Source organism: Lepidochelys kempii, chromosome 2 (genome assembly GCF_965140265.1).
Source record: "Lepidochelys kempii isolate rLepKem1 chromosome 2, rLepKem1.hap2, whole genome shotgun sequence".
NCBI classification, from domain to species: domain Eukaryota; kingdom Metazoa; phylum Chordata; order Testudines; family Cheloniidae; genus Lepidochelys; species Lepidochelys kempii.
This window is the reverse complement of record NC_133257.1, coordinates 81,427,530-81,440,402: the sequence shown is the minus strand read 5'-3', so window position 1 is coordinate 81,440,402 and position 12,873 is coordinate 81,427,530. Positions and strand designations below refer to the sequence as shown.

Below are 12,873 nucleotides of genomic sequence, written 5' to 3'. Positions count from 1 at the left end.
ATAAGACTTAGTAGTAAACAAAGTTTCACAAGTAAGAGTGGGCCTCATTAAGTATGGAAATAAGAAATTGGCAAAGAGTATTTAAGTCTAATAAAAATAGAAAGAATAGAGTAAAAAAAGTCAGAAGACCTATACTTTGACAGATTTAAATATAAACCTTTAGTGTTGTAACATTTTAGTACATGGTCATTTATTCCCCAAATGCAGTTTTTCCTGCTCTTCAATTTCCTCTGAACCTCATTCACCACTTATTTCCAATATGGTGTTCCTACTCTTCAGGAAACACAGAATAGGGAGAAATCTGCCTACCCATGACCAGCACAAACAGATGTCTCAAAGATCTTTGTCAGCCATTTGCCAGAGCAGAGTTTAAGCCTAAGAAAGCGCTGGCTTCATTTTAACTGGTTCCTTCTTCCAGATTACACAGAAGCCTTTTAAGGTGTCTTTCTGTGAACAGCACAGAGGAGCTACGTTGCAGAGCAAGCTAGACCTGCTGCCAACAGCCATTTGTGTAGATTTAAGGTTGCACTCTTATCTGATCAGAATCATAGTGCTTTCTAAGTTGAAACGCTTCAGTGAAAGTTCATGTGCTCTGGAGTTCAAAACAACATTCCTGAGCAATCTTATCTCCTGTATGGACTTTAAGTAGGTTTCTTGCATATTGTGTCTGTTTTCTGATTGCAATGGAAGGGGAACAAATTTTTGAAGTTATTGTAATTCCGATAAACAGGAAAAACTTACTCCCAGAAAGTGCTTTCACCTTGTGGCTATGCAGATTCTCTTAGTATGGCAACTGTGTAACTTTCAGTTTGGCACATTGCACTTTAGAGAGTGAAACCTAATCATTGTGGCCAAGATGAACCTGCCTACATGGTGGGGTTTCATAATGGAAAGAAAAGAAGCCTTCCCAATTAACCATTAACTAGGAGTGGGCTTAAAATTTATAGATAAGGCCAGAAAGGACCACTGATCATCTAGTCTGACTTCTTGTATAATAGAGGCCAAAGAACTTTTCTGAATGTATATTAAATATTTGTGACTTGGGGCTTGTCTTCACTATGGGGGTAAGTCGACCTCAGTTACGCTACTCCAGGTAAGCGAATAACATAGCTGGAGTCAATGTAGCTTAGGTCGACTTACCCCAATGTCTTCACTGTGCTGTGGTAATGGGAGACTCTCTCCTGTTGACTTTCCAGCTCCCAGAGAAGAGTAAGGTGTTGACTGGAGAGCACTCTGCTGTCAGTTTAGTGGGTTTTCATTACACCCACTAAATTGACACCCACTGCATTGATTGCAGCAGTGTCGATCTCCCCAGTACTGAAGACAAGCCTTAGCTCTAGTCTACATTTATCAAGCTTCAATTTCCAACCACGGGATTGTGTTATACCTTTATCTACAAGAATGATCCTGGCTGACCCGTCACAGAGCTTCCCAGATTTGATTAAACAGACCTAGTCACTAACCCATCTGAAGTACTGTGGTGAAACTGGAAGGTTTTCTACTACAAGTATAAAAGGAGACTGGGGAGAGCTCTGGATGGTACAGGATCCTCAGAGGACTAATAAGAGAAAATGCCTTTGCTCTATTGAATAAATTGGCTCATGGAGTCACCCTTGGTCTTTCTGGTTGTGAGCTTCTCAGTTCACATTTTGGTCCTCTTTAGAGATAGCCACAACCATAACTTATCACTAATTTCTGTATCACAACTTATACATTTTACCTACCATTCCAATACATTTTCTTAAGATACTCCAAATACTAAAATCATTCCTGGAAAACATTGGAGATGGCAAGCTTGTTCTAGAGAGGGGGGAAAAAAGCAAACCACATTTATTTTATTAATCTCTTATCAAAATAATCTCAGTTGTGAACAAGGCTGCAGAATGTATTAATATTGTTCTAGTTTTTAGGCGTTCAGAATTGACTTATTGATAAAACAGGCCTACACAAGTTCTTTATGTTACGATAACTTTTGGGAGCTTTCATTAAAAAATTGTTAGGTGACTTTCAATCAGTGTCCCAAGAGGACACACACAACATGACAAATACCCTAAACCTTAGTTGTTTTAGTCAAAGAAAATTGTTTCTCTCTAAAGAAAGCAATAGTTCAAACAAATCTATCAAATGCTGGTGTTAAAGGAGTGGAAAGAATTTTGTACATCAGTTTCCAGAAGAGTGCTTAAACATGGTGCTGTCACCATGCTGGTAAAATCTGCCTCTACTTTGAAAATGTATATTCATGAAAGAAGCTGAAGATAATCCAGTTATATGTGAACAGGTTTCAGTTTTGTAGTTTATTAGCAAAAAGACTAATTAAAAAGTTATATTTAGCCAATAAATGACATTTATTATCTGGACTGGAAAACAGTCACGGATAGAACAGAAAAGTAATGGAACAGATGAATGTACAACTTTCCTTAGACAGATAGGGCTAACATACATGTTTAAGCAAGGTTTATATGTAGTTTTAGACCAAATGGCTTTAGCATGGTTTGGTGCTTGGTGGGTCACGTGGGCTTAACCTAGAGCTTCACAGGGGCGAAAGCCTAGTTCTTTAAGCTGCTAAGACCACATCAACAATGGCCAGCTAAACATGAAAGTTAAGCACAGTTTTATGTCCTATGTCCTGTGTAAAAGGGACCTTAGTCCAGATAATCCCAATCAGAAGCCTGGTACCATGAAACAATTACCCATATCAGGAAGATAAACCAGAAATCTTATCCAAGGCACTCTCAAACCACATAGTGCTACCAGCACCACAACATTTCACTCTACAGTCTCTCTTAAGTCGCAAATTTATGTTAACTTTGGCCAAATAGTCAAGCACATGCCATGCTCCTTTCCCCCAAATTAATGAATTAAGTGTTTTCAGAAATCTCTAGTGCAGCAATTTTTTTGTTCTCTGGTACAGGTTTAAGTGAATCATCTTCCTTTGCAATAGCAAAAGCATTAATTTCTATGAAACTTCATTTGTTGGGTCACTTACCTCTCTCTTTTGCATGCATCTTTCACTGACACTTCCATAACAGAAAAGCCATACAAGGGCTGATACTTTAAATTTTCAAAATGTGAAATACTGTTCTCAAAACCAGTAGCTATACATGCATGAAAAGATATTGAACAAAGTCTGGTTTAAAGCAAAGAAATGCCCAGTCTTTTACAAATATATTGCCTCCTACAGTATATAGGAATCTGTGGAAAACAACTTAAGTTCTGTACTAATTTTCCACAACTATCCAACAACATATATTCACCTTTTGAAGTGTGGGAGTTCAGTGAAAGAGGAAATTGGTAACTAATGGAAAGCTCCTTTTGGATCAAACATGAAAGGAATCACAGATCCTTATATTTTAATAGATCTGCTATTCTAAACTTCAGTAATCTGAAATGAGGTGAACTGGTCGTCCTGAAGACTAAGTGTAAACATTTCCTTTGTTGATGCTTTTATGTGCATGTCCAGAAGAGGACAGTGTCCACCACGTAGTTAAATTTGATTTGTAGTATTTAATTAAAGAATAGACTGAAACTGAGGCAATTTGTGAAGTGTACGTACTATTTAGCAATGAGCACTTCTGCATAGAAAGCTATGAATATATTTTTCTAGCTTGCCGATTTATATAGGAGGATGCGTTTAAGAGAGGCTGGCTGCTAGCAACATGTAATCAGCAAGGGATTGTTTTTCAATAAAAGTACCCAAATGTTCTTCTCTTAAACTCACCCTCGTATATAAATCACCAAGCTAGAAAAAAATTATCATTCTTGTGTGTGAAAGTAATCTTTCATGGATTAAGCCTATTTCCTTCATTGCTTATAATTACATCAGCTAAATTTGAAAGTGATGTCTGCTGTTTTCTCCATAATGTGCTCATATTTATTTTGTTGCTGCAATACCAATTTTGAATGGATCAAAATGTTCTTTCAGGGGTTAAAAATTAGAGACCTAGAGATATAGAAAATTAAAGATAGTCAAATATTAGGCCTAACCATATTGATAGTGTCCCAGTGAATGAGAGAAGGGTTGTAAACTAGAAGTTTACCTTCAGTATCTCGAAGCAGATTTCCTTTCGGAAGTCATTTATAGAAGGCAACCACATTAAGAAAGTTTCAGAAAGTTAACTTTAGCTTTGCATAATGAAAATATTTGTTCTACTGTAAAGAATAACTAGCAATGATAGTGGCATAATTTTAAAGGGTTGCTCCTCAAAAAAAATCACTTCTGTCTGTTTTACTAGTAGGTAAAACAAAAGATTAATATTGTAGTTACAGTAAATTTATTTTTTTATCTTGTTTACTTTATGTATTTGACACTGTTAGAGTTTGTCTCCCCATATACAAACTTTCTTGTGTGTGTGTGAGAGACTCATGAAGAAAAAAGAAAACATTTTTAATCATGAGGAAAAAACAACAAAAAAACAACAACATGTCAGGGAAGCTCAGTGGCAGCTGTAACAAGCTACTTTTCAAACCCTCCCCCCTCCTTTTTTTTTTTTAAAAATTGGTTTGATTTCAAACTATCCCTTTAAATTTAAGTGACAGATTAGACTATGAACATTTCCAGGCTAGTCATATTTCGGTACCATTCTTTTTGCTGTTTTTCAATCTTCTGGGTTGAAATAAGTGAAAAAGGCTTTGAACACGTTTTAGCTTGAAGAAGTCCACCTCATAGATCGAACTGGCACCACACCTCATTAAGTTCCCAATTCTAATTATTGGGCAGGTGTCCTGTGCTCTATATCAGAATTAGTTATATCACCCATATGCAGATCAGATGGATGCAATGTCACTGAGCAGCATCATATAGCAAATTAGCAGCACATTCAACGTTATCTTTGGTTTCAGAGTAGCAGCTGTGTTAGTTTGTATTCGCAAAAAGAAAAGGAGTACTTGTGGCACCTTAGAGACTAACCAATTTATTTGAGCATAAGCTTTCGTGAGCTACAGCTCACTTCATTGGATGCATTCTGATGTTATCTTTGATATTTTCAAGTTATATGCTACCACCTTTCTAGTAGGAGTCAATGACAATGAGAATTTCAACAGCTGGAGCACAACACTCAAGTGTTTCCCAACAGTTACTCCTTGATACAATCAGGTTATTCATATTAACAAAAGTGATCACAAGGAATATTCCTCATACCAACTAGCTTTGTTTTTCATTTCCTTGGCTCACCAAATTTATTCATTTTGCTCTAAAACTGAAATAAAGGCAGATGAGGTCCCAGAATGCTTCTGACAGCAAACATTGGAGAATGGGCTGGTAAAAATGTTAGCAAGCTGGATATGCAACATTTGTTCAAGGACCTCCAGCAAGACTTAAGTTGAAAGGCAAAACAAAGCAAGCAAGAGTTAAAATACTGTATTAAAAAAAAAACTAGGCCATTGAGATACACTAGTCTGAACACTGTCCAACATAAAGGAAATCAAATAAGTAACAGTGCCAGCAGTTACATCAAACTACGAAGATGAATCTGTTTACTCCTTTTAGAGCCCAATTCAGGAGTTCTCCTCTTGCATATTTAAAGAGAAGTGAAGCTAACAGAGGTTATTAGGTGCGACATATCTCCTCAAAACATTCTAAGCTGTGTGTGTTAGTTTGATGATCACCATCTAAGTTTTTGCACTTTGAGGACAGACTGCATCTAAAGGATATATTCTAAAATAAGCATCCAAGTAGTCTGCATCTAAACATTTTGTAAAAAAGCGTGCCTACTGGTCCAGTTACATAACATGAGCAGTTGTGGTGTAATTATGTCAAGCAGCTAAACGCATTAGCATTGACCAAGAATCCAAAGACAGATCAAAACACTGAACAACTTCTTCCGCCATGGAAAGTTCTCTTCGAGGCAAAGTTTAGATTCACAGTACTCTGCGGGGGAACCTATTTGCATCACTGTATTTGCAGACACCAAATCCCAAAGTGTCGCCAAGGTGCCAGGTAAAGAGCTAATGTTACTATGCAATATACAAGATATATTCGCTATCTGAGCCTTTCTTCAAGCAATGTGCCACAGCAAATTAGAAATCGTTACAAAAATGGTTACAGCTAAACCAGTTTTATGAAGAGCACTAAACATTAAAGGATACAGGCAAGACATGCAGCTAAGGAATGGAAAGGGAGCCTAGTGATCAAAAAGTTTAATGAGACACATTTGTAGGTGGAAAGTGGAGTAGTGTCAGGGGACTGAAGAATGAATAATGGAGCTTAGAGGCTCTAGTCACCTCTTGTTTACAATTCTGACAATATAAATTTTATAACAAAACTTGTGGAAACTAGCCAAGCTATTGTTTCCTATACTTTGAGAAAACTGGCTTTCGTTTAAACTTTTCCAGTGGATTGTATTTATATAATGTAGCAAACAAATGCAACTGTCATTTTTACAGAGGGTCTTAATGGTCCTCTCCCTCTCTTCCCAATTTCTCAGGCAACAAAGGGGGGATTACAAGTCTCCATTCTGAAACATCCACTTTCACCGAACATTTTCCTCCCTCCCTCCAGCTGCTACTATAGGACTTTCAGGTGACAGGTGAAGGCACAGAGAAGAGATCACCAATGATAAACAAAAAGTAGTATCATTAAGGGGTCTTAAAGGAACAACACAGTCCGTCAGCATCTTTGCTTGACCCTAGTACTCAACACTCCTTGTCTTTGCTTGGTTTGGGAGGCGCTGATGTTCAGAGGTGGAACCTGACATCAAGTCTCCCACATTACCATGCACTGCAATGGCCTCAGAGATTTAGTTGTGAAATGCAGATGTCAAGTAACTAAGGTACTGCTTAATGCACTTGAGCGAAAATGCTATTTTAATGCCTGCCTTAAGAAGTATTATCCCATCTGTTAGTAATTGTGACCTTGCTTATTTCCAAAGGGCCAGTTATAGATTGGTACTTTAAAAACATGTCAATGTTGGGACTGAACTGTAATGTACACGTTAAATTGCCTCTGCACTGAAACTTGAGAATAGTGGTATCTATTACATCTCATTAACTCTGGCCCTATTGTCCTCCTTTACCGGCAGAGACATGAACAAACAAAAATGGATTAATTGGACCGCATAAAATGAACCTACGCAATGTACATAAGTTTTAAAATAAAACCCTTGTGTTTAGACTTCAGTTTATTGTGATGTCAAGCTAGCAATATTGTGATTCAGTCTTAATACAAGTAGGGAGATCAAGTGACTGGAAACTAAAAAAAGCAATAGGATGCACAAATCATTAAAAATACATGATGAAATAAGAGCTAGCATCGATTTCAACAAGACTTTTTAAAATGAGTTAAAACATGTCCATTTTAAAGCATTTGCTATCTATATATAAAAAAATGTATACCCTTGCTTACTAGTTAAAATGGAATGGTATATAATAGTTTACTTCAAAATGGTGATAGTCTGTTAATGTAGGAGAAAGGATTCCTTATTAAAAGCACAGAGCAACTATCTGCTTTTCATTTATCATACCCCAGGGAAAAATATCTACAATTATCTTTCACAGGAGTCTCATGGTTTTTGCCTACATGGCAATAAAGTTTACAGTAGATCTTTAAAAAGAATAGGCAACATCCTACCTGTGTTTTTTGATGCCATTAGACAGAGACTCTCCACCACCACCACAGACCTTTCCACCTCCACCACAGACCTTTTCTTCAGACATGCTGGAGGTTATTGTATTGTTGGACTCCACACTGTCCTCTGAGTACGTTGTTACTGTTTCAAATCCACTTAATGATTTTTCAGATTCTGAATCTGCAAGAGAGCAGGTGCATGTTAATGAATATAAACTTCAATGGTAGACTTCACAGACTAACAGAGACCTTCTTCCTCATACAAAACTCTGAAACCTAAGTAGGTTACTTTGTTCTGATGACAGTATCCGTCTGGTAACTACTAGTACCTCAAGACTGCTGATACGCCATACCTAGAAATGGATTAAAGGATCCTGGGTCTTTTGAGATGGGGGGTGGGGGAGGAGAGAGAGAAAAAGAGAGAGAAAGGGGAGAGAAGAAGATAGTGGGACTGCGAGGAGAAGTAGATATGCTGGAGGTAGGGATAAGATACAGAGGGACCTAGACAAATTGGAGAATTGGGCCAAAAGAAATCTGATGAGGTTCAACAAGGACAAGTGCAGAGTCCTGCACTTAGGACGGAAGAATCCAATGCACCACTACAGATTAGGGACCGAATGACTTGGCAGCAGTTCTGCAGAAAAGGACCTAGGGGTTACAGTGGACAAAAAGCTGGATATGAGTCAACAGTGTGCCCTTGTTGCCAAGAAGGCCAATGGCATTTTGGGATGTGTAAGTGGGAGCACTGCCAGCAGATCGAGGGACGTGATCGTTCCCCTCTATTCGACACTGGTGAGGCCTCATCTGGAGTACTGTGTCCAGTTTTGGGCCCCACACTACAAGAAGGATGTGGAAAAATTGGAAAGAGTCCAGCAGAGGGCAACAAAAATGATTAGGGGACTGGAACACATGAGTTATGAGGAGAGGCTGAAGGAACTGAGGATGTTTAGTCTATGGAAGAGAAGAATAAGGGGGGATTTGATAGCTGCTTTCAACTAGCTGAAAGGGGGTTCCAAAGAGGATGGCTCTAGACTTCTCAGTGGTAGCAGATGACAGAACAAGGAGTAATGGTCTCAAGTTGCAGTGGGGGAGGTTTAGGTTGGATATTAGGAAAAACTTTTTCACTAGGAGGGTGGTGAAACACTGGAATGCGTTACCTAGGAAGGTGGTGGAATCTCCTTTCTTAGAAGTTTTTAAGCTCAGGCTTGACAAAGCCCTGGCTGGGATGATTTAATAGGGGATCAGTCCTGCTTTGAGCAGGGGGTTGGACTAGATGACCTCCTGAGGTCCCTTCCAACCCTGATATTCTAGGATTCTATGATTCTAACACACACGCACGCGAAGTATGTCAGTTTTTACTTAAAGTTAATCCATTTTAGGTCTTATTTAAAACTCAGCGCCAGTATCACATTAAAACTACTGGCCCAGCCAACCAGAAACTAGTGCTAGTTAATGAAGTCGGTATTTCAGAATTTCATTTTAAATTAACAATTTCTTGTTCTTCCCCTACTCAGATTGCACATGAAATACGTGTTAAATGTATTAGTTCTAACTTGTACGAGGTGAATTGAAAAACACTTTCTTTTGTTTATCATTTTACAGTGCAAATATTTGTTATCAAAAATAATCTACACCGATTTCAGTTACATATACGACAATGTAGAAAAACATCCAAAATACTTAATACATTTCAACTGGTATCCTATTGTTTAACAGTGCAATTAAAACCACAATTAATTGTGATTAATTTTTTTCAGTTAATTGTGTGAGTTAACTGCAATTAATCAGCCTACTTTTTTTTTTTTTTTTTTTTGGCAACCGCGTTACACTGTTGACTCATATTCAGCTTGTGATCCACTAGGACCCCCAGAGCCCTTTCCGCAGGACTCCTTCCCAGGCGGTCAGTTCCCACTTCTTATGTGCGCAACTGATTGTTCCTTCCCACGTGGAGTACTTTGCATTTGTCCTTATGGAATTTCATCCTGTTTACTTCAGACCGTTTCTCCAGTTTGTCCAGATCATTTTTAATTTCAGTCCTATCCTCCAAAGCATTTGCAGCCCCTCCCAGCTTGGTATCATCCACAAGCTTTATAAGTGTACTCTCTCTGCCATTATCTAAATCATTGATTAAGACATTGAACAGAACCAGACCAAGAACTGATCCCTGAGGGTCTCCACTCGATATGCCCTTCCAGCTTGACTGCAAACCACTGATAACTACTCTCTGGGAATGGTTTTCCCAACCAGTTAGGCACACCATCTTACGGTAGCTCTATCTAGGTTGTATTTCCCTAGTTTGTTTATGAAACGGTCATGCGAGACAGTCTCAAAACACTTACTAAAGTCAAGAGATACTGTAACTACAGCATCCCCCCATCCACAAGGCTTGTTATCCTCTCAAAGAAAGCTTTTTGGTTCGTTTGACGCTATTTGTTCTTAACGAATCCATGCTGTTACTTATCACATTATATTATAGGTGTTTGCAAATTGATCGCTTAATTATTTGTTCCATTATCTTTCCAGATACTGAAGCGAAGCTAACTGGTCTAATTCCTCGGGTTGTCCTTATTTCCCTTTTTACAGCTGGGCAAATATAGTCCATTTTGCAGTCCTCTGGCATCTCTCCCATCTTCCATGACTTTTCGAAGATGGTTGATAATTGCTCAGATACCTCCTCAGTCAGCTCCTTGAATATTCTAGGGATGTATTTCATCAGGCCCTGGTGACTTGAAGACATCTAACTTCTCTAAGTAATTTTTAAACTTGTTCTTTCCCTATTTTAGCCTCTGCTGTTACCTCATTTGCACCGGCTTTCACTGTGTTAGACATCTAATTTCTATTAACCTTTTTGATGAACACGGAAACAAAAAAAAAAGTCATTTGACACTTCTGCCAGTTCCATGTTTTCTGTAATTGTCCCCCCATTAAGTAATGGGCTTACCCTGTCCTTGGTCTTCCTCTTGTTTTTAAATGTACTTATAGAATGTTTTCTTGTTACCCTTTATATCTCTAGCTAGTTTGATCTTGTTTTGTGCCTTGGCTTTTCTAATTTTGCCCCTACATACATGTAGTATATTTGTTTATATTCATCCTTTGTAATTTGATCTAGTTTCCATTTTTTGTAGGACTCTTTTTTGAGTTTCAGATCATTGAAGATCTCCTGGTTAAGCCAGACTGGTCTTTGCCATACTTCTCATCTTTCCTATGCAGTGGGATAGTTTGCTCGTGACCTTAATTTCTCTTTGAAAAAGTGCCAGCTCTCTTGAACTGTTTTTTCCCTTAGACTGGATTCCCATGGTATCTTGCTTATCAACTCCTTGAGTTTGCTAAAGTCTGCCTTCTTGAAACTTGTTATCTTTATTGTGCTGTTTTCCATTACCACCATTCCTTAGAATCATGAACTCTACCATTTCATGATCACTTTCACCTAAGCTACCTTCCACTTTCAAATTCTCAACCAGTTTCTCCCCATTTGTCAAAACCAAATCTAGAACAGCTTTCTCCACCTTCTGAAAGAAAAAATGGTTTCAACACATTCCACTATACAATATACTTGTGATATGCCATAAGAGCCCAGAGAGGAAAAGGAAGAGGTAGACTTGCTTATTGTATGTACATAGTTTGCACTGTTGGTCACTTACAAGGCTATCTTAACCTTTGACCCCTCTCTGGTCTGCATACAGCCCCTCAGATACTAGGGTCTCATGCCCTTACCTTGTTTAGGATGCAATCTTGTGATTCTCCCATGGGGGGCTGTAGCACAGGGCACAATCTATCAGCCAGGATTATTCTGTAGGCTTAACTAGGTTTGGAACCTGTGACCAGTGGTAAACAGTGACCAGATAGACTTCTTCAAACAAAGTATTGTCTATTTACCATCAAAAGAATAAAAGAGAAAATATGCTTATCTATCTTACTTGGAGGCTTGCTATCCCTCAGCACAGACTCTAGGCAAGTCCCTCTTTACTCCAGACCCCTGACTTCCAGGGTCTGTGAAAGCCACTTCTTGTCAGCAACTCTCCACAAACATTCACCCCCTCTCCACAAAGAGCTTTTTCTCAGCTTCCAGGACTTTTAGTTCTCCTGTGTTAAACTGGAATTCATCTTAAGCTAGTCCGCTGAGCTCAAACAGGGGGTCAGAGATGGGACAAACCAAATAGGTCTACCATTCTCCTGCTTGCATGGAAAGCTATTGTCCTCTTTACTGAGTATCTATTGTCAACCCCTCTTGAATTAATCCCTTGTACTCATACAGTAACCCTTCTCTTACAGCAGAGAGATTTGGAGCTGCTCTAGTGCTCTTCTGTAAAACCTTTGAATATTATATGTTCTGTCACAAACAGATTGATCACTAGAGAGGAAGGGGAATTTCTAACTAGCTGAAAAGAAAGCCAGTCCACATCGTGGAAGCCAAAATTCACAAGTACCAGAGGACTGACCAGGCAGCAGGAGGCCCTTCTAGGCCATGGAACTGTAGCTATGTGACAGTTATATCAAAAGTACACTGACAGCAGGCGTGGTGAAGGTCACCAAGACATTAATCAAGGGAAGATAACACGCAGGTGAACCCTGACAGCCTAGGATGAACAAGAGTGCTAATTTCTAGAAAGGGGAATTCAGATAATAAATATATCTGAATAAGAGAAGTTGCAACACACAACAATGCACAAGGATTAAACTGAGACCAAATACTAGACCAACACCAAGGCAAGTAACAAAAACATTAGCTTGGGGAAGAAATCCACATATTGTCTAAGCAGGAAGCTGTTAACCAAAGATCAATTCTTCAAGTTAATGAAAGCTACAAATGAAGTACAGTGCCATGTGCATCTTTAAACAGCATAACCGCAGCCACACTAGCGGTTTGCAAGGATATAGTTAAAACCATGTTTAGACCAGATCTAGAGATTAAGCACTACATGAAAAGATGAGCCAAATCAGGGCAGTTTTAGTTTTACCAAAATCCGGCTTGACATTTTGTTTTTACCAGTCTAAGATAGTTTTGCTTTGTGATTTACAGTCCACGTTTCCCTGCTTACTTGTGATGTTCAGAAAGAGGTCTATCACCCCTCACCCCACAATTTACACCTGTTTAGCCAGTTTCTGCACTGCAGACGCTAAATTTGTGATTGCAGAACCTCCAAATTTGAACTCAGTTTAGATATTCCTCCTGAAGTCTGTATGGTTACCCAAAGCTTATCCGGATAATTCATCTTGCTAGAGGATACCATTAAGCCTTGGAAAATTGTGTCCCCACACAATACTTCTTCCCCGTTCAAGCACACTAGCTAGGTTTCGGGGAGTCTACATTT

At 38.7% G+C, this 12,873-nt stretch overlaps 1 protein-coding gene across 6 annotated transcripts in view; it reads right to left on the bottom strand.

Moving 5' to 3' along the window:
• OSBPL1A (oxysterol binding protein like 1A) overlaps positions 1-12,873 on the bottom strand; it is a 207,892-nt gene that overhangs the window by 91,465 nt on the left and 103,554 nt on the right. For all 6 annotated transcript variants that reach the window (XM_073331361.1, XM_073331364.1, XM_073331365.1 and 3 more), the window contains exons 17-18: positions 7,565-7,742; positions 1,725-1,800 (exon numbers count right to left, since the gene is read on the bottom strand). In XM_073331361.1, the coding sequence (XP_073187462.1) occupies positions 1,725-1,800; positions 7,565-7,742 (254 nt within the window). The remainder of the gene's footprint in view (positions 1-1,724; positions 1,801-7,564; positions 7,743-12,873) is intronic.